The sequence below is a fragment of the Pseudorca crassidens genome, chromosome 1 (genome assembly GCF_039906515.1).
Source record: "Pseudorca crassidens isolate mPseCra1 chromosome 1, mPseCra1.hap1, whole genome shotgun sequence".
Classification (NCBI taxonomy): Eukaryota; Metazoa; Chordata; class Mammalia; order Artiodactyla; family Delphinidae; genus Pseudorca; species Pseudorca crassidens.
This window is the reverse complement of record NC_090296.1, coordinates 146,702,856-146,724,969: the sequence shown is the minus strand read 5'-3', so window position 1 is coordinate 146,724,969 and position 22,114 is coordinate 146,702,856. Positions and strand designations below refer to the sequence as shown.

Here is a 22,114-nt window from a genome sequence, read left to right as displayed (position 1 = left end):
CAGCAGTTCAATAATCCAACCAGCATGGATTCAGAGCTTGGATTCAAACCCAGGCAGTCTGGCTCCAAAGACAGCATTCTTCACCACTAAGTGATTGGTTTTGCATTTATGTTCAACTTCATTGTTACTAAATGAATAGTTTGATTTGAAGCCCCAATTCCATCTTTTTTAGTAGATGTGGGCAGAGGCTTAATGGTTATGGTTAATTCCGGTTTGCTTCTGTCGCTAAGCATTCTATCCTCTACTGGAGTAGTTCCATAAAGCTGGGAAAATCCATGAGGCCCAGGCCAGTAGACATTTCGGACTTAGAAGGCCATGGGTACAACCACTCTCCATCTCAAAAACTGCAAAAATTTTTACCACACCAGTTTCCCAGTACCGTGGGTACTATGGGGCCTCTGATCCTCGACTTGCTGAATCCTATTAATGTTTCATCCAATGTTTTGTGCCCAGGAGCCTCCATCGTGGTTAGTTAAATGTTGTCATGCCTAAGCAAAGGTGAGAAGAGCAACTTTCCTCCTGTAAGATATTAAGACTAAAATCAGCTCTGCTAAACCTCAGACCCAGCTTGAGGAATGAAAGAAATCCCGTTCACTGAGCCACATACTGTTTTTGGATATTCTGCCTGAAGTAATACTAAAAAAAATCAGTCTCCTCTCCTAGTCGGTTAAGAACAAGGGGCAGGGAACAACTGAAGGTGCATACAGGATGAGGAGGAGTCTGTGTGGAGTGGGAGAGGTGAGGTTAAAAGACAGAAGGGTGGGAACACAAGACAGAGTGAAAAAGGAAGGGTGAAAAGCCCCGTGCTAGAGCAGAAGTTTGTAGTCCCACCTTGGAAAGATGTCCGGGGAAGGGGGGTGGGTGGTGGTATTTGTGTGTGTCTCTTAACAGTGGAGGACTCGTTATTTTTTGGTTCATAGTCTTAGACTCTATTGGTGGTGAGAGGGAAAGTAGAGGGAAGGGCTCATTCAGTTTCTGTTGACTGCTCAGTTAAGAAAAAAACAAGGTGAACTGGGATGGAAAGAGGCTGGTTTGTTCCGACACATCTGGATCATATTCTAAGCGTTCACCCCAGCCATGTGGACCAGCATGCTGGCACACAGAACTTCAAACAACCATAGGGGGCAGAGCTAGGAAATTCCTGTGGCCGCCCTTGGTTTCAGCCATTTTCAAAGCACAAAGAAGTACCCTCCCTTCATGAGAGGGTGCTGGTGCTATACAATACTGAGTGGTGACAGGCCCCCAGGTGCCCCCCTTAGTTTGAAAGTTTAGGAAAGGGATGGCTCAGAGTACTTGTGCACAGATTATACCAAAAGCCCCAATTTATTACATGAAAGATCATGAGGTTTCCTGTTTCAAATGTCTTTATTACAAGGGATTTACACATCTCAACCTTGAAATCCACATTTTTAAACGTATTTCTATACAAATTTTGATGCAATATGAGTTTATGATACTGTATGTTAAGTTTCTGCGGTTAAGTGGCTGCTCAAAAACAGAGTTTTGAAATATAAGTTTCTTAGGACACATTTTAGAAAAGAGATATATAGTTTGAGAAATGGCCTGTTACTTTGATAGTCATTTAATAAAAGAAAATGATATAATTATAGGAGTATTTGAAAATTGAAAATGTTCTGTAAACAGCCCATCTACAGAATTGCTGAAGCTCTGTTATATCAACGTTTAATCTTTAGGCATAAGTATGAATTTCTACACAACAAGATGACTCCAGATATAAGGATAACGGTTTCCCCAAGGAAGATTGGAATTCTATTAGACTATGAAAATTCAAAATTGTCATTTTTCAACGTGGACATTTCTCAGCATCTGTACACGTTCAGTTGTCAGCTTCACCTATTTGTGCATCCCTGTTTTTCTTTGGAAAAGCCTGGATGTCTAAAGATACACAATGGCATTTCAATGCCAAAGCACGTCACTTTCTATTAGACCCTTCGGATGCCCAGCTTCCTGTCTCTTTTCTGTACCTACCCCTCTCCCAGCCACTCACGCCTCAGCTGCCTGAACTTGGCATTCAAGCACCATGCACCCAGCTCATCATTTATGGTTCATGTTGTTTATCTGCCAGACTGTTGTGGGGGCATTCATTTCACCTGACTTGGATCCTGTGTGCTGCCACCTGTGTGATGCTAGGTTAGTCAGTTCTGGCTGTAAAATGACGGCTCAGACTAAATGAACTCAAAGGTCTCTCAGGTTGTCAAACTGTATTGGTCTATCTGTGTATATGCAAAGTATCTGAGTCCCCAAGGCCTACAGAGCTTGGGGGAGAAGGAGGGAAGTGATACATAAGTGTTAGTGGCTCCAGGCGCCCCAGCACTTATGACATTTCATTAGTCAGCCAAGAACAGGCGTAAGAAGGCAGGAGGCCACCCACAAAGAGAACCAGGGTAGCCACGTGCCGTGCTCAGCAGCCTTCTCCTCTCCTGTTTTCCCAGTAGTCAGTGGCACTCCGGTGAGGTTTCTCCCACCGAACACTGTTTCTAAAAACCTCCTCCTCTACTTCATGGTACTTACCCTCTTTAATTTTGAAATGACCTTTGTAACACCTAATTCCATGAAGGCAGGACAGTATCTGTCTTGTTCATCACTCAATCCCCAAGGGCTAACACGTGCACACCAAATACTTGTTTCATCCAGCCACTGCTCTTCGGCCTCTCACTGCTCTCCATGTGAGGGCTGGCAGGGCTTGTTCAAACTATAGCAGAAGACCTATGGCAGGAGAGGGACAAACCTGAGGGGGGGCAGTATGAAGGAAGAGAGGGGCAACTGTGGCTAGATGGCAAGACTGGTAAAAATGCAACATTACCTACTACTACATGCTTCCTGGTGTCACACAGCAGCCTGCACATAAATAATAATAAATGTGTTGCTTTCACTATGCGCACGTTTGGGGTAGGGGGGCTAAGGTCTCGTAAAAAACAGACAACAGTTGCAACTGATTCTAGGAACTGTCCTATAATGTAAGGAGAACCAGATTTGAAATCAGAAGACCCGAGTTTGATTGCTATTTTGTAGCGACTCTGCGACCACTGAAAAGTCACATTGTCTCCCTGAGCTCTGTTTCTCTTTAAACAAAGAGAAAAATAATATTTGTCTTCTAGGATGGGAGATTTAATGACAAACATGAGAATGCATCACAGTGTATGACATATAGCAAATGCACAACAATCTTTTAAGAGAAAACATCAGTCCACCAAGTGCAAAGCTGGGCCCTGGTAGGAGAGGTGGTCTCTAGCCAGCACCTTTGGGCATCCTGCCTCACTGGTCTCATGCCATTTTGTGACCTCGATGCCCAGCTCCCTTGGCTGCATTTCTGGTTCTCCAGTTCAAGTTTCCAGTTGCCACTTAAAGCTCTGCACACATAGCATTTTCATGCTTACCAGTCAAGATGCAGAGTAAATGACTCCACCTGTAAAGCAATTCTCAGGGACAATTTAGTATTGTGCCCTGTAGATGCTTCTCTAAACATATATGCCCCTGATCTCATCACTTAAAGTTTTATGTTAACTGAAAAATCTTACACTTTAAAGATTTTCACTTTCATGTTTCCCAGTACACTCAAAGTCTGACACAAGGAGCACCTCGTCTCCTATCTCAAAACTCTGCCTATTGGTATAAACAGAAGTTCAGATTCTTGAATTCACAACTCAACTTGAAAATCTTAAAGCTCGTTACAAACACACACACACACCCCTCTGCCCTACCAACCTGGATCACTACCCTTATATAAGGAAGATACAACCAAAGCAAGCACAGAGATGGTTCAAGTTACAAACAATTAAAATATATGTGTGTATTATCAAAAATGTTATCAGCTACTAAAAAAGAAACTACTGAGTAGGAAGTAGGACATCACAGATAAAGTTTGCATTCAGGATTCTAATAGGCTTTATTTCACATGTAATATAACATGGATAAAAACTAGGCATCTACAAGGTTCTAATAAAATTTTATTTGATCAAGAAAAAAATGGTGTAGAAATAGCTTTGATTTTTTAAATCCACTTAATCTAAATAAGGCAGATGACCAACTTCAAGCATCACAATTATTCAGCATAAAGAACCTTTCTTTAAACATGTTTCTCATCTTCCACAAGAAAAAAAAAGTCTAGAAAAAAACCAAAACAAAACTTTTGTTTTTTGTAACATATTCTAGTTCCTTAAAATGCCAAGAACAATCTGCTGGAACTAAATTTCAATAAGGGGCAGGATTTACCTCAAGGCCATGTTCACCTGCAACCTGCTGATAAATCTGTTAAAAAACAAAATAGAAAAAGATTTTTTTAAAAAAATCAGACCATTGTAGCCACAATCCCTCATACTGGGCAAAAGATACCAAAATCTGTTCTTTTCTTAGCTTTACCTATATCACTTTATAACTCTTGAGCAAGTTATTAACATAATCTTTGGCTTCCCCACCTTAACAAAGGGGAAAGAGAATATGTAAAACCACCACAGAATCCTGGTGTAAAGTAACACGGGTTTAATAATTCAAAGTACTCAGAATTTAAGGCACCTTTATTAGATGAGATTGTAAAGCTGGTTAGAGACTTGGGATACAAAATGACACTGATTTCTGGTAAAATTAAATTGCCTTTTATTTGGAAAAGTGTATGTTTAATAACTGACTTCCTGCTGATTCAAACAATATGCAATCACTTGTACACATGCAATAAAGTAATTTTTGAAGCATGTGCTTGGTCATCAATTTGCTCTTCTCATCCTCCAAAATGTGTTAAAATCTTACGTGGCTCACACAGTAGCAGCTGCCCCCAGCACAATTCACCATGATGTGGCATTCTGTAAATGAGACTAGGCTGGTCTCTATCCAAGGTTTAGCTACCAGAAGACTTCCTGGGTCTTCCCTGGTGGCACAGTGGTTAAGAATCCGCCTGCCAATGCAGGGGACAAGGGTTCGAGCCCTGGTCTGGGAAGATCCCACGTGCCGCGGAGCAACTGAGCCCGTGCGCAACTACTGAGCCCGCGTGCCATCATTACTGAAGCTTGCACACCTAGAGCCCGTGCTCCTCAACAAGAGAACCCACCGCAATGAGAAGCCCATGCACCACAACAAAGAGTAGCCCTCACTCGCCGCAACTAGAGAAAGCCTACATGCAGCAATGAAGACTCAACACAGCCAGAAGTTAATTAATTAATTAAAAAAAAAAAGACTTCCTGGACCCTATGAAGACTGTACTACAGGAAAGGTCCTCTCCTCCACTTTCCTAACCAACTTCTCCAACTTCTAGTCACCTTCCTATCAATTAGAGTAAGATTCTCATGGGTTCACTATGTCTTTCTTCACCCTGACTCATCTATAAATTCACTACTCCTATTTTCTATAGTAAGACAATAGAAAGTGTATAACTGCTGTTGGTAGATAAGTAGGTCTTGAATTCAGTTTGCAAACAAGACCTGTTCTATCTACCTTTTCATTTAGGAGGCTAAAAGCAGAGTCAGCTTGACTTCAAGGACTCTAATTTCTTAGTCTCCAGAAGAACATGACAAGTCCAGCTTTTAAAACACTGTCCTCTAGCATGTCAAGATATTGAGGGAATGGTAATCTATTACTTTTATAACTTCAACCTTTAAGAGATTTGAACTCTTGCATATGCTTGCTTCATGGCAACCAACGCTTAATGAATCTAAATGCAAGGTAACAGTTTGTGGGCTTCCCTGGTGGCACAGTGGTTGAGAATCCGCCGGTCAATGAAAGGACACGGGTTTGAGCCCTGGTCCGGGAAAATCCCACATGCCATGGAGCAACTAAGCCCGTGCGCCACAACTACTGAGCCTGCGCTCTAGAGCCCGTGAGCCACAACTACTAAGACTGCGTGCCTAGAGCCCATGCTCCGCAACAAGAGAAGCCACCACAATGAGAACCCCGCGCACCGCAACAAAAGGTAGCCCCCTGCTCGCCACAGCTGGAGAAAGCCCGCGCGCAGCGAAGACACAACGCAGCCAAAAAAAAAAAAAAAAAAGATAACAGTTTGTGATTTGCAAAGATTGCACCCAGTCAACATCTTTTCTGTCAGTTAGGAAGTTTCCCGGAAGGAGCGTAACCATGAGTTGGGCACAGCTATGCCCCAAGTTAGTAAAATGTCCCAAATATTTTAGAAATGCTACTGAACAGGGGCTAGTTCATGTCTTTCTACTTCAGGGCTTGTTTTCTGCTATTCCCCAATCCCAGAAAAAAATTAAGCCCAACTAATTAATTGCTTTTTCTTCATTTTTCCCACACATTGATAGATTCAGGTTTTTCTGCTCTATTTCCACCTCACTCAAATCCTGGTAGAATTAAACTATCATTTATTTGAGTTATGCAAATTCAACTAAACAGTTTGCAGCTGATTAAAACAACATGCAGTCATTCAGACATAACCGGTAAAAATGTTTTTATACAATGAACTTGGATTCTAACCTTGCTGTCTCCCCTGTGCTCATTCCTAAGCCTAAATGTGGGTCTCTTCTTTGAAAGCAGCTTACGACATGTCCTTATATTCAAATAGACTGTACTGGAGACAAGAATATAATCCACTCACTGGGAAAGAATCCAACCAACATAGCTGAGATTTCCCAGCTATGCATTTAAACAAAGCAGGAACTTACTTTTTACAAATGGATTTACTGAGTACACACATCACTTCTTGGTAAAGCCATCCTATTATTCGGCCACACAGAAAGATTTCTACCCTCTGACTTCCCTTTATATCCCAAATACCCATCCAATTAAGGGGGAGGGGGCAGTGAGAGAGAAGGAAAACAAGAGAAGCACGATCCAAAAATAAGGAAAGAGCTCTGGAAAAGACACTTGATAGTGTCTTTTGTACAATTTATAAACCCGCCACAGATTCCTGGGAATCTGGAATGAACACCACCCCCACCCCCAGCTCCTGGCCCACCCAAGTAATGCCTGTATAAAAGTTACTTCTTAGAAGCACTGCTTAATTCCTCCCTCTCCCAGGCTAAGTTCCACATACTCACCTCCTTCAGAATACTTAAGTGGCTATAGTGCCACCATGACCTGTGTCTACTCCGCTTGACAGTAAGCAAATCAAAGGCAGGAACTGTGCCTTCATAATCTCTGAATGATCAGAACATGGAAACAACAGTGTTCTGCTTTCGAAGAGCTTATATATCTGAAAAGAAAAGGAGACATCAAATTGTCTTCCAAATTAAAAGAAAAGCCTCTTTATTAGAAAGTAGCTTTCAAATCTGTGTGTACTGGTAGGAGCAGGGGGAGTACTTCTCAACCTTTCTTCTGTTCCAATACACCTGAGGGATCTAATACATAATCCCATTAGTTAGCAGTGCGCCACGGTGACTTCTAATATGGGCAGAGTGGGAGGGGCTTAGAAGAATCTAGGGGGTGGGGAAGATGTGTGTGGCCTAGAAAGCTCCTCCCCATGACTGCAAGAGCTCTTTGACACATTTAATATTATAGTTTTGACTACTCTTAATTAAGAGAGCCCAAAGGTCTACAATATGTTTACTTAAAATGCTCTGAAACATAAATTTGGTTCATATCCTCTGGAGGCTGGTGAGTGGAAGCTACCCCTTCGGCCCTGAGCTTGACAGATGTTCTGATATCACAGCACAACAGGACTCTGGCTCTCTGCTGGTCTTAGAATCTAAGACTTTGATGGAGGAAGTTATATGCCGTTGAGGTAATGAAAAATTTAGGGACTTACAAAGATCACAGGCGATTCCTTCTCAAATGTTGTGTCCTTTTTTTTTTTTTTTAATACTTTTTTTTTTTTTTGGCTATGCAGCACGGCCTGTGAGATCTTAGTTCCCCGACCAGGGATCAAACCCGTGCCCCCTGCAGTGGAAGCATGGAGCCCTAACCACTGGACAGCCAGGAAATTCCTTTAAGTGTCTTTAAGAAACCATTTTATGGGAAAGATGTCCTCACAAGTAATACAAAGTAACAATTACAGTAGCTCAATGCCAAACAACAGCTCCACTCCCTGAGACAACCTTGGCCAAATTTATGTAATACCCGCAGGGTGAAAAATCAGAAGGAGGCACTCCTCATTACTGAAATCTCATCCTTTCCTAAAAAGTTGATGGTTGGCTAGAATTTTCAGGTGGGATCCTATGTTTCACTCCTTTAAAGCAGAAAAATATGTTCCCAGCCCTTCAGAGAACTTCAAGCCAATTTCCCCAAAATAACCACATATAACTATCAAAGATTTCTGCAAAAGAGAAGGTGTTTTAAACACCAATTACCTACTTATGTAATAACTATGAACTCAGTATAATTCCAGTAGAAATTATAGAAATATAAGACTGTCCCTGTTATTCCTTTTTTTTTCCGGTACGCGGGCCTCTCACTGTTGTGGCCTCTCTCGTTGCGGAGCACAGGCTCCCGACGCACAGGCTCAGCGGCCATGGCTCACGGGCCTAGCCGCTCCGCGGCATGTGGGATCTTCCCGGACCGGGGCACGAACTCGTGTCCCCTGCATCGGCAGTTGGACTCTCAACCACTGCGCCACCAGGGAAGCCCCTTGTTATTCCATTTTTAAGGTGATACTTCTGCTTATGTCACAATCACTTGCTACAGCAATCATCTAAAATTTTTTTGAAACATTTGTATAGAGCAGTTATTCTTAAAAGTCTGGTCCCTGTGAGGGCCCCTGAGATCCTTTCACTCTAACAACAGAATGTGTGCTTATATATTCTTGTGTTTAAAGACACCTCTCAGTTTTTAATTTCTAATACCATAAATACTGATAAATATATAACACACATAAATGAGAGCTCTTTGGAATCCTCAATAATTTGTAAGGGAGTCACAAGAGCAAAAAGTTTGAAAATAATTTATATAGAGTAACAGTGGGTCCCTCACAATGAACATCTAGTTGAATGAGTTTCTCAGTGGAAAGACTTCCCCTGTGTGATCCTAACAGTTTTCAATATTTGCTAATGTTCAGGTTGTTTTCTAGACCTCTTAGGCTTTCCCACGTTCCTACAAGACACTTCCACCTAATAATATGGAAAAGATGAGAGAGAACGCACAATACTTTTAAAGAGCACGAGCACTAAGTGCAGTATTACTTATGCAGACAGCTGAGGTGTGACTGCAATGCCCTCTACAGCATCTGCCCTGGACTTGCGGGCAACTTACGAGTTCTTTATAGCTAGTTTCTGATTCAGACAGTGTTTTGAGTAAACACTTCCACAGATTGTTACAGTAAATATTCATAGTGAGAACTCAAATAGTTAGTGATAAGTCTTCCAAGGTGAGCATATACCTATGAACACCAGGCCTTTCTGTGTAAAGGTATGTAAGAGGTACGCAAAGTTTCATCTTCACGTTTTGTTACTACACATACGTTCCTGAATAGGAAATGATAGATGCATCTACATCTATAGAGTATCTAAAATGTAAATAAATGACAGTTCTAACTCCTGACACATAGTGACTTTGCCTTTGATGGATTCATACTGCACCTAAATGTACACCACCACCCTCTTCACTCCTGCTCACTTCCCCCCAAAAAGACTTGTTCAGCAATCCAAAGAGATGGTATGGTGTGGAGGAAAGAATTCTGGGTTGGAAATGAAGAACTGTCACTTCTAGTCCCATCTCTATCACTAACAACCTGTGTTACTTTCAGCCTGTCTCCTCTCAAAGACTAAGCTTCAATTTAAGATGAAAGGAGGGGGGACTTCCCTGGTGGTGCAGTGGTTGGGAATCAGCCTGTCGGTGCGGTGGACGCGGGTTCGAGCCCTGGTCCGGGAAAACCCCACATGCCGCGGGGCAGCTGGGCCCGTGCGCCACAGCTACTGAGCCTGCTCTCCGGAGCCTGTGAGCCACAACTACTGAGGCCCGCGGGCCTGGAGCCGATGCTCCGCAGCGAGAGGCCGCTGCACTGAGTAGCCCACGCACCGCAGGGAGGAGTGGCCCCCGCTCGCGCAACTAGAGAGAGCTCGTGCACAGCAGGAAGGACCTAATGCAGCCAAAAACAAACAAACAAATAAATAAATAAAAGATGAAAGAACGGGCATGGTTCTACCTCTAATACCAAGTGACTTTGCTGGCCGATTCAGGAAGCTTAAAAATTACCAACTGTGGGTGTACTTTTTCAAATTAATGCAACAGGCGCTGCTGCCTCAAGCAGGAATCATCGATTATGAAAGTCTGGGTTTGTATAGACCTTCACGTTGCATACCTTCCTCAACACAGGATAGCGCCCATGGGAAATTTCACCTACTGAATTTTTTTCTTAAACTGCATTCTGAGTGTGGATTTCTCCCTTTCATATCTATCCCCACGACAGCTCCGTGAGCTACCAAGCTCGTTTTTCAGACGAGGTCCAGAAAGCGGAGGACGATGACTTAGTAATGAGACCTAGGTCGCCGGTAGCGCTGACACGGCGACAGATACACCGACCCCTCACCTCTACTCCGGTTCCCCTCCGCGTCTCCTGAAGCCCGACACTCCAGCCAGCCTGCCTACAAGGACGCTGTTGTCATCCGCCTCGCCGGGTGTCCGGAGATCGGCCTTACTTTACGTGCCAGAAGACGCCTGCTCTCCGGTGTCCGATCTCGGCGGCAACTCCTTTCTTCTTCCGGCGGAAAAGAGCTCTTTCCGCTTTCCGGGGCGCCGGGAGGAAGTCCCGCCCCACGCAGTAGCGTGGGGTGGTGCGTCGGGTCGAGGCGCCGTGCGCAGGCGCGGAGAGAACTAAGTGGTTGACGCTTTCTGGGAGGGGTGCCGTACGCCCGGTAGGGTGGTCTAGAGCAGCTAGGGACGCGGGTTGGGGGAGGGGTGTGTTTGTTGCTGGGTCCACGGCCAGAGAGGCCTGGGAGTCGTTCAGTGGGGCTTGAGAGAGCGGGTTGGAGACTCCATCTATTCAGAAAACAACCCACTTCTCCCACGGGGATCCTCCGGGGAATCGAGGCCCACTACCCCCCCACAACTGCCCGTGTTTCTGGCCTTGCTCCACTTGCCTCTTGCTGTATTTAGTTTCTTACTGTCTTTCGTTTATCTGTGTAGCCCCGTATCTTGCCGCATTAATGGCTACCATTTGCTGAACGTTGGCTGTGCATCTCACAGCAGTAGCTCATAAGCGCCTGGTAATTCTTGATTAGTAGGACTGCTGAAGCTCACTCATTCCTTTGCCACCGCCGGGTGGTAAAGCGCCTACGTAGTCCTGGGCTGGTCTATGGATATGGCAGTCTTTGGGTTGGGAAGGTAAATTAGAAATTAAAATTGCTGTTGTCTTAGTTTCCTAGGGCTGTCATAACGGAGTGACACCCATTGGGTGCCTTAAAACAACAGGTATTTATTTTCTCACAGTTCTGGAGGCTGGAAGTCCGAAATAAAGGTGTCAGCAGAATCATGTTTCCTCTGAGACTAGGTAAAACCCTTCCTTGCCCCTTCTTAGTTGCTGGTGCTGTCCAGCAATCCTTGGTGTTCTTTGGCTTGTACCTGCCTTCCTCCAGTCTCTTAACTCTTTTCTCATGTTGTGGTCTGTGTCTCATCTCTTAAAAGAACACTAGTCCCGTTGGATAAAGGGCCCATCCTACTCCAGTATGACCTGATCTTAAATAACTACATCTACAATGACACTACTTCCAGGTAAAGTCACATTCTAAGCTCCAGGAAGGACATGAATGGGGTGGGGGTGGGGGGAATGTGACACTGTACAACCCAGTATAGCTGTCAAAGAGCTTAAGAAGTAGGCAAGCCAAACGCTGACGATAAATAGCTGTAGTACAAGTGAATTCAAATATAATTTCATTGGATCTGAGAACTTTTCATGGACATTTGGTCTATCCCCTTGATAGGTGGGTATGATTTGGATGTGCCATCATAGACCATCATAGACAGCATGCTAGGCAGACAGACATCACAGACAAGCACAGGTTGGAATGTAAAAAGAAGTTAGGTTAAAGCAGGAGGGATCTTGAATACAGGCTGGAGTTTGGAGTCTGTTTTGTATACAAAATGAATAAATTGAGTGCAGGGGAGTTGTGATTTGAAGATTAATTAGCAGCTTGGGCCAGACTTACTTTGTGTTACTTATTCCAGTTTAAGAAGTCGTATACCCTATCCTCTGAGCATATCCTGTGCTTTTTCATCCTGGTGTCCCTGATCATGCTGTCCTTTATTCCTGGAATGCTACTTTCAAGCTGCATGATTTTTGCTTGTTGATTTTTTTTTGTCATGGAAATTGTGGTATGAAATGAGGTGGGGGAGGAGAGTTGCTCAACTTTAAAAAATTTTTTTTAATTGAAGTATCGTTGACTTACAATGTTCTGTTAGTTTCAGGTGTACAGCAAAGTGATTAATATATATATTCATGTATTCTTTTTCAGATTCTTTTCCACTGTAGGTTATTACAAGATACTGAATATAGTTCTCTGTGCTACACAGTAGGTTCTTGTTGTTCACCTATTTTATATATAGTAGCAGTGTGTATGTTAATCCCAACCTCCTAATGTATCCTTCCCCCCCCTTTCCCCTTTGGTAATCATAAATTTGTTTTCTATGTCTGTGTCTATTTCTCTTTTGTAAATAAGTTCATTTGTATCAGTTTTTTAGATTCCACATATAAGTGATATCATATAATATTTGTCTTTCTCTGTCAGACTGACTTCACTTAGTATGATAATCTCTAAGTCTATCCATGTTGCTGCCACACATGACGTTATTTCATTCTTTTTTATGGCTGAGTAATATTCCATAGGTATATATGTGTGTGTGTGTATATATATATATATATATATATATATGCCACATCTTCTTTATCCATTCATCTGTCAACGGGCATTTAGGTTGCTTCCATGTCTTGGCTATTATAAATAGTGCTGCTGTGAACATTGGGGTGCATGTATCTTTTAGAATCGGAGTTTTTGACTTTTCCAGATATATGCCCAGGAGTGGGATTGCTGGATCATATGGTAACTCTATTTTTAGTTTTTTAAGGAACCTCCAGACTGTTCTCCATAGTGGCTGCACCAATTTACATTCCCACCAACAGTATAGGAGGGTTCCCTTTTCTCCACATCCTCTCCAGCATTTATGATTTGTAGACTTTTTGATGATGGCCATTCTGACCTATGTGAAGTGATACCTCACTGTAGTTCAACTTATTTTGTATTGTTAGCATCCCCCTGATAGAAAAACCTGATAAATACAGCACAAGGGGAAGAAAAAAAAATACTAGAGACCAAACTCACATAGATACAAAGCTCTAAAGTAAAATATTAGCAAATTCAATCTTGCACTTCATTTGGAACAAGAAAGCACTTATGAAATGATTTAATGTTAGAAAATCTGGGACTTCCCTGGTGGTCCAGTGGTTAAGACTCTGCCTTCCAATGCAGGAGGCATGGGTTTGATCCCTGGTCGGGGAACTAAGATCCCACATGCTGCGGGGTGCAGCCAAAAACTGAAAACAACAAGAAAAAGAAAGAAAAGAAAATCTGTTGCTATAAATCATTTGTATGGTTTAGAGGTTTAAAAACTGTATGATCATCTCAACTGATAAAATGTTTTCTGAAAAAATTCAGTATCTACTTAAAACACTTTCAGCAAAATTGGAATGGATAAATAACAGTTGATAAAAGGCACCATAAATCTATAGTAAATATTGTACAGAGCGATGAAACATTAGAGAAATTCCCATTGAAGTCAGGGAGAAATGGATACCCACTTTCACTGCTAATTTCAGCATGGTGTTAGATTTTCTAGCCAACGCAACAAAACAAGAAAAAGATAAAAAAGATTAGGAAAGGAAGAAGCAAAAATATTATTTTCAGATGATGTGATTTTCTCTCTAGAAAATGCAGGAGAATGAAATGACAAACTGTTAGAACTAATTAAATGGTTCAGCAAAGTGGCTAAATCAACATATAAAAACTTAAAATTTTCTTACATACCAGTAATAAAATAGAAAAAAAGGAACCTATCAGAATACACTGAGCAAAAGATGTACAAGAATTTTATGGGAAATATGAAATATTATTGAAAGACATGAAAAACCTAAGTAAATGGAGATTTTCATGTTCCAGGATGAGAAAATTCAGTGTATTAAAGATAAAAGTTTATGACAAAAATTTTTGAAACAGTGCCTATCAAAATACTGATAGGCTCTTCAAATAACTTTATTTGGTCAAAGTATATTATTCTTTTGATACACTCCTAAGTGTCATTTATTGATATTTTATTTAGAATATATCTCATTAGTGAGATTGGTATGTAGGTTTTTTTGGTACTATGTTAATTGTATGTTGGTATTTAAAATTATATGAGATCCCTTAAAATAAATTAGGGAGCATTTCACATTTTTCTATGGTCTGAAATAATTTAAGTAACTTTAGAATTATCTGCTCTTTTAAGACTGAATAGAGAACTTGGTTGTGAAACTATGTTACATGAAGCATTATATGTGAATTTTAAACAAGGTGTCTACTCCCTTCTATGATAATTGAGTTATTCATCTTTTCTACGTTTTCTGGATCAATTATAATTTGCTTGGAAGTCATCCATTTCCAGAAGGTTTTTCAAATTAGTTGTCATTGTGTTAGACATAGAATTCTCTTATGATTTAAAAAATCTGTTCTGCACATGTGGTTGTTTACTTTTCTCATTCCTAACCTTACATAATTTTGCTTTCTTTTTTTCTAAGTCAGGCTCACAAGGGATTTGTCTATTTTGTTGAACTTGTCAAAGAACCAGCTTTGGAGTTTGTTCTTCTGCTGTTCTATTTTTCAGTTTTAGTTTTTGTGATAATTCTTCATCCTACTCTCTTTTGTTGTTCTTTTCTAACTTCTAAATATGGATCTAAGATTCTTTATTTTTTTCTAAGTGCCTTCATTTTTTTTTTTTTTTTTTTTGCGGTACGCGGGCCTCTCACTGTTGTGGCCTCTCCCGTTGCAGAGCACAGGCTCCGGACGCGCAGGCTCAACGGCCATGGCTCATGGGCCCAGCTGCTCCGCGGCATGTGGGATCTTCCCGGACCGGGGCACGAACCCATGTCCCCTGCATCGGCAGGCGGACTCTCAACCACTGCGCCACCAGGGAAGCCCTAAGTGCCTTCATTTTTAATCTTTTGTTTTTGTTGTTGTTGTTTTTTATATGTATTTATTTATTTTGGCTGCTCTGGGTCTTAGTTGTGGCATGCTGACTCTTAGTTGTGTCACGCATGTGGGATCTAGTTTCCTGACCAGGGCTTGAACCTGGGCCCCCTGCATTGGGAGCGTGGAGTCTTACCCATTGGACCACCAGGGAAGTCCCTTTAATCTTTTGTTTTTAATGAAGACATCTTAAGGCCATAAATGTGCCTCTGAATACAGCTTGTGTTGTATTCTATAGCTTTTAGTTTAAAGTATTCTCTTTTTCATTCCTCTTTACATATGTTGTAATTTTCTCTTTGATCCAAGGTTTATCCAGGACTTGGTATCATTTAAAAAAATTTTTTTTCAATCATCTTTTTATTTTTTCTAGTTTTATTATGATCAGAGAATTAGGTTCTGTACTTTTTAAATTAAGATTTTCTTCTTTGTCAAGAACATAGTCAACGTTTACATATTCCATGGACATTTAAAATATGCATATTTTCTACTTATATTTGGAAAATTCTGTGTTTCTATTACATCAGGTGTACTGGTTTTAGTATTCAGATTTATTGATTGCAGAATTCAATTCTCTGATATATTTCCTAGATCAGTCTAATTCTAAAAGAGGTGTGATTGAAAATTCCAACTTAAATGTATCTTAAACTAGTTTTTCTTGCATTTCCAACAGGTAGGTTTATGTATTCAATTGCTATGTCTTTGGTTTGTACAGGACTATGACTACTCTATCCTTTTTGTAAATTGTGCCTTTTATAAATTAATTTTTATCCTATTTAGTGCTTTCAATTTATATCTAACCAATATACCCTTATCTGAGGTTAATGTTACTGTTCCTTCTTGCTTCTCTTTACCTCTGTCTGATTTCTCATGGCTTACCTCTTTATTTTCAGTCTTTCATTTTACTTTGTTTCATTTCTAGTAAAAAAAAAAAAAATTATAGATATAACAAATGAGCAATTTGAATTTTCTTTTTCACCTAGAGAGTTAAGCTGCCATGCAGAAGCCAGCTATTGTGATGAGCAGATCATCAGATCCATGGTGGCTTAGAGCTGGGATACTTTTCTGTTGCCAAAAAAAATTTATATTAAGATAAACAGTAGTTTACAGTTTAGCTTGTGATATCACTATTGTAAAATATCATTAAGTACAAAAAATAGCCTAGAAATATAGCCATCAAAATCTTGACAACAGACTTCTCAGGCTGCTCAGTAATAAAAAACAAATGCACTATTGTTAGGATTATTTACATGCTATATGGAATTGACCAAGGACCAAAAGCCTGTCATCTCCTTAGCTAGAAACAGTGTACCAATGCTCACAACCCCCTCCCCTTTATCTCAATACATTTGGTAGCTTGATGCTATAAAAAAACACCCAGCTAGCTCCTTTTAGATATATTTCTGAAAGGAAAAGGGGAGATCAAGAAATGTCTCAAGTAGAACAGCCAAATCAAACAGAATTGCTAACCAGTCAGGACTTCCTTGTGACTCCAACAGCTGCACATGTGTGCCCTCTAGTGCTAGGTAAATGAGCAGGACTGCAGGAGCATAGATGCTCCTGATAAAGTGACTGGACATCTTTTTCTTCTTCTTCTTGAGCGGCTGTTGCCCACTGTGAACTCTCACAGTAAACTAATCAGCCCCCTGCATTCTATTCCTTTGCAATTGTCCACATAAATGGACACATCTAGACTCACTCACAGATGCTATGACCCCTGAAGACGAAAATCTGGCTTTTTTAAAAAAAACTCTGTACCCTCCATATCACTTAGCTTTGAAAAGCCATCACCCAGACATTGTTGCTGAATTTGAAAGGACAGAGAGTTATATGAAGAAAACTTGTTGAAAGTCCTGAAAAACAAAAAGGAAGGCTTAAATGATGGAAAGGTGCATCAAGGCCTTGAACATGAGGATTCAATACTATAAAGATGTGATTTCTCCTGAAGATACTGCAATATTTTTTCTATCAATTACTTTCATTTTATCAGTTACTCTCATTATGCTCATATCAATTTTCCAGGAGAACATTTCACACTTTCCCCTGTCTCTTCAGAACTCTCCCCACCTCCTTGATTTCTTACTGATAATATAGAAGCAATCAGGAGATAACTCCACACTCTCAGTCCTCCCTCTGCCGCCATTTGCCTACCTTCCCAAATCTGTCCCATATAATCTCTCCCGTTAGTATGGATCAGTCTGGGCTCTTATTTACACCCAGTCCCTCCATCTGTGAACTAGATTCCATCTCCTCTCAACCACTCAAGGAGACTGTGATCCTGCCATTATTCCTCTCTTCTCTGAATTGTCCACTTTTCCCTTTCTACTGGATGATTCCTGTTAGTTTACAGATAGATTATAATAACTGCTGTCATTTACAAAGATATCCCTCCTTGACCCAATATCCTATTGCAGCCCCTACTCCATTTCTCTGCTTTCATTTACAGCAATAACTCCTCGAAATTATAGTTCATTGTCTTTATTTTCTCATCTTCTATTGTCTTTAACCCCCTCCCATCTGATTTTCATCCCCACCATAGCAAACCATTCTTGTTATGCCTCCCATAATCTCTTTTTTTGTTGTTTTTTAATTATTTATTTATTTTTGGCTGCATTGGGTCTTCGTTGCTGCACACGGTCTTTCTCTAGTTGCGGCGAGCGGGGGCTACTCTTCATTGCGGTGCACGGGTTTCTTATTGCGGTGGCTTCTCTTGTTGCGGAGCACAGGCTCTAGGCGCACGGACTTCAGTAGTTGTAGCACACGGGCTCAGTAGTTGTGGTGCACGAGCTTAGTTGCTCCGCGGCGTATGGGATCTTCCCAGACCAGGGCTTGAACACATGTCCCCTGCATTGACAGGCAGATTCTTAACCACTGTGCCACCAGGGAAGTCTGGCTCCCATAATCTCTTAATCTTGACATTGAAAAGTGTCACAGACAATTCATGGTCTTCATCTTATTCCTTTTCCCAGCAGCATTTGAAACAGCTAATCTCTCTCACACTTCCTGACATTCTCTTCAGTTGTTCCCAGGGCACCACACTCTCCTCGTTTTTCTCCTACCTTGCTGGCTGCCCTTTCTCAGTTTCCTTTGCTTAATTCTCCTCCTCCTTTTCCTCCCAACCCTTAATCTTAGAATACCCCAGGGTACAGTCCTTTTTCCTTTCTACACTGACATTCCAGTTGGTTTCCTCCCATGTAATGACTTTAATCGTCTCTATTTTAGTGCACCTCAAATTAACTCTTTAGTCTTGGCAGTTCCCTAGAACTCTACACTCATACATCCAGACATTAACCTCACTTCTCCGATTGATGGTTTTTTAAAAAAATATTTATTTAGTCTTAGTTGCGGCTCGTGGGCTCCTTAGTTGCGGCAGGCGGGCTCCTTAGTTGCAGCAGGCAGGCTTCTTAGTTGCGGCTCGTGGGCTCCTTAGTTGCAGCACATGGACTCCTTAGTTGTGGCATGCGAACTCTTAGTTGCGGCATGCATGTGGGATCTAGTTCCCTGACCAGGGATTGAACCTGGGCCCCCTGCATTGGGGAGTGTGGAGTCTTAACCACTGCACCACCAGGGAAGTCCCTCTGATTGATGTTTAATACATATCTCAAGCTTATCAAGTCTAAAATTAAACTCTTGACTTCCACCACTCTCAAACTTGCTCTTCCCATAGTATTCGTCGTCTTATGACACCAGCATTCACCCAGTCACTCAGGCCAGAAACTTTGGAGTCATTTTGATGCCTCTTTTTCAGACACATTCTACATCAAACCTATCAGCAAATAAGTTCTACTTTAAAATATATATACTGAATCTGATCACTTTTTTCCCCCAATATAATTACTAACCTAGTCCTAGCTACCAACATCTTTGCCTGGATTGCTGGCTGAGCATCCTAACTGGACTCTCTGTTTCTACCCTCATCTCTCTCTACCACACAGAAACCAGAATAATTCTATTGAATCACCAGTCACTCTCCTGTCCCAAACTGCCCAGTGACTATTCATCACACTTTAAAATAAAATCCTGTGTCCCTACCATGGGCTTCAAGGCCCAATGAGATCTCTGCCCCAGTCTGCTTCTCCAACTCATCTCCTACTACTGTCCCCTTTGCTCTCACCACTTCAGCCATTCTAGCTTTCTTATTCCTCAAATATGCCAACTGTGTTCCTACCTCAGTGACTTTGTACTTGCTATTCTCTCTGCCTGGAACTACCACCCCCTAAAATGTATGTGTGACTTGCCCCTCACTTCATTCTGAGGTAGGGTTACCAGATACAATACAGGATGCTCAGTTACATTTGAATTTCAGATAAACAATAATTACTTAGTATGTATGTTTTGAATATTTGTTATCTGAAGTTCAAATCTCACTGGGTGTCTTGTATTTTTATTTGTTAAATCTGCCTTTTCTGGAGCTTTTATTGTTTTAGTTCATGGAAGAGGCTGCCCATTCCTGGCACCTCCCTCAGTCTCAGCTTTCCCACTGGCACAAGCCTGTGCCTCAGGTGTTAAAACACAATCCCTAAGGCATATATTTGGTTCAGTTACTTTGTGGATCACAGGGCTTCAATTCTCATTGTTGTAGCCTCTTTATTTAGGGCACCTGAATATTCTTTCTGAGCAGGACCTTATGGGGCTTTCCCCCATAAGGGGGGACAGACAGCACCCCCCCATTATTCCAGCTGCCTCTTGTTTGTAGAAAAACTTTAGCCTCCTACACCTTCCCCAAGTTCCAAAAAATAAATTTAATCAGAGAAGTGAGAAAATGCAGAAACAAAAGAAAACAGTCAAGCAAGACAAAATAATAATAGTTTAGCCATTAAACCAAGTCAAGGACCTTTAGTTCTTCCTCAAGGTCTATAGATAATATTCTGAGCCAAATCCTTTGAGTTGTTTTGCAAATACTGAAACCCCCACCAGGTGGAAGAAGTTAACTGTATGCTGAACACAAGCACATAGACCCCAGACCGGTTGGAACCAGAAGGTTGATGATGTTGACTCCCAATTACCTCACCATCAACCAATCAGAAGAATGTCCACAATTGATCACGCACCCCGCAACCCCCCTCCTTCACCCTGTCTTTAAAAACCTTTCCCTGAAAGCCATCGGGGAGTTTGGGTCTTTTGAGCATTAGCTACCTGGATACCTTGCTTGGTGCCCTGTAATAAATGCTGCATTTTTCCTTCATTGCAATCTGGTGTGATAGATTGGCTTTACTGCGTTCCGGCCAGCAGATCCAAGTTTGGTTTGGTAACATATACATTATATATACATACACACATACACACTTTTTTTTGCGGTACGCGGGCCTCTCCCTGTTGTGGCCTCTCCCGTTGCGGAGCAACAGGCTCCCGACGCGCAGACTCAGCGGCCATGGCTCACGGGCGCAGCCGCTCCGCGGCGTGTGGGATCTTCCCAGATCGGGGCACGAACCCGTGTCACCTGCATCGGCAGGCGGACTCTCAACCACTGCGCCACCAGGGAAGCCCCCACATGTTTTAATAAATATTTATTTACATTTATATAAAATAGAAGCAGTCGGGATATATATATATTGGAAGCAATCAGGATAGAGAGGGAGAGAGAGAGAACCAACTCTCTCTATACTTAAGGCCTTCTGCTTTCAGGCTGAACTATGTGTTTAGTTTTGGGTTTGTTTTTTTTTACTATATTACTTTTTTTAAAAAATTATTTATTTATTTTTGGCTGCGCTGGGTCTTCGTTGCTGCGCGCGGGCTTTCTCTAGTTGCGGTGAGTGGGGGGCTACTCTTCCTTGCGTGCAGGCTTCTCATTGCAGTGGCTTCTCTTGTTGCAGAGCACAGGCTCTAGGTGCGCAGGCTTCAGTAGTTGTGGCACGTGGGCTCAGTAGTTGTGGCATGCGGGCTCTAGAGCACAGGCTCAGTAGTTGTGGCACACGGGCTTAGTTGTTTCACGGCATGTGGGATCTTCCAGGACCAGGGCTCGAACCCGTGTACCCTGCGTTGCCAGGTGGATTCTTAACCACTGTGCCACCAGGGAAGCCCTGTTTTTTGTTTTTTTAAAAAAACCTGCCTCACCTCACCTGGACAGTAATAATGCTGCAGTGAACATTGGGGAACATATATCTTTTCTAATTAGTATTTTCTTTTTCTTCAGATAAATACCCTGCTAGATCATATGGTAGTTCTATTTTTAGTTTTTTGAGGAACCTCCATACTGTTCTCCATAGTGGCTGCACTAATTTACATTCCCACCAACAGTGCATGAGGGTTCCCTTTTCTCCACATCCTCTTCTGCATAACCTTGTTAAGATTACATATACTGATTAATGCCACCGAGGTCTAAATGTACAGGCAGCCCCTCACATCATGTTTATGGTTTCACAGTTTACTTTGGCAAAAACAGTTTAGCAGATAGCTGGAATTGTATTCTAAGGAGTCACAAGGAAATTTGTGTGGAGTCATGGATTTTCCAATGGTAAAGATTATGTTCCTTCTTTATATATTTCAGGTGTCCTGGGAAAGAACTTTGTAATGATGAAATAAAATCCATATATTACGGCAAGATGAGAATAATTTAAACATAAAATTTTTCTTTGCCCATTTGGGCATCCTCTCTTCCCTTTAGTGTGTGTTATGCATCTACATTAACCAGACCCCTTTAGGAGATAACATTCCTCCTTAATCTTGCAAGGGGTCACAATGACCCATGACCCACTGCTCACTTTATATGTGTACATCTGGATTGTGTAAACTGTAAATTATACATCATTTGATGTATAACCCCCTTTGTCTCAAAAACTTATATAACTGTGCTTTGACCTCTAACAGGTGGACAAGTCCTCAGAGATTTCTCAAAGACTCTCAGGTTATAATCTTCAAGTTGACTGGAATAAAATTTTCCATTTCTTTCTTAGTACACCTCCCTTTCTTCCTCCTCTGTAACTCCTAGAATTTCGGAGTCGTGAAAGAAACCTTAGCATCAAGGTCGAAAGTCTTGCTTTACAGATAGCAAAACAGAAAAGCAGAGTGTT

At 41.6% G+C, this 22,114-nt stretch overlaps 3 protein-coding genes and 1 non-coding gene across 7 annotated transcripts in view; 2 read left to right on the top strand and 2 right to left on the bottom strand.

Moving 5' to 3' along the window:
* WHAMM (WASP homolog associated with actin, golgi membranes and microtubules) overlaps window positions 1–2,669 on the bottom strand; it is a 52,068-nt gene extending 49,399 nt beyond the window's left edge. Inside the window, exon 1 of the mRNA XM_067698081.1 lies at window positions 2,533–2,669. The gene's annotated coding sequence lies outside the window, so the exon portion shown is untranslated. The remainder of the gene's footprint in view (window positions 1–2,532) is intronic.
* The window catches only part of FSD2 (fibronectin type III and SPRY domain containing 2), a 36,188-nt gene extending 26,100 nt beyond the window's left edge, over window positions 1–10,088 (top strand). For 2 of the 3 annotated variants that reach the window (XM_067698094.1, XM_067698103.1), the window contains one exon: window positions 1,695–4,709. In XM_067698094.1, coding sequence (XP_067554195.1) covers window positions 1,695–1,947 — 253 coding nt within the window. In that variant the 3' untranslated portion in view covers window positions 1,948–4,709. Of the gene's footprint in view, window positions 1–1,694; window positions 4,710–9,640 lie in introns of those variants that run through there. The other variant, XM_067698112.1, reaches the window with a different exon arrangement.
* LOC137207995 (small Cajal body-specific RNA 15) lies at window positions 5,386–5,512 on the bottom strand. Its single transcript, XR_010935426.1, has one exon. It is a non-coding gene; the product is annotated as a small Cajal body-specific RNA 15 (non-coding RNA).
* A 554-nt stretch (window positions 10,089–10,642) lies between the features above and the next one.
* Window positions 10,643–22,114, top strand: part of AP3B2 (adaptor related protein complex 3 subunit beta 2) — a 63,432-nt gene continuing 51,960 nt past the window's right edge. Inside the window, exons 1-3 of one of the 2 annotated variants that reach the window (XM_067698049.1) lie at window positions 10,643–10,748; window positions 11,323–11,383; window positions 12,345–12,401. The gene's annotated coding sequence lies outside the window, so the exon portion shown is untranslated. The remainder of the gene's footprint in view (window positions 10,749–11,322; window positions 11,384–12,344; window positions 12,402–22,114) is intronic. The other variant, XM_067698059.1, reaches the window with a different exon arrangement.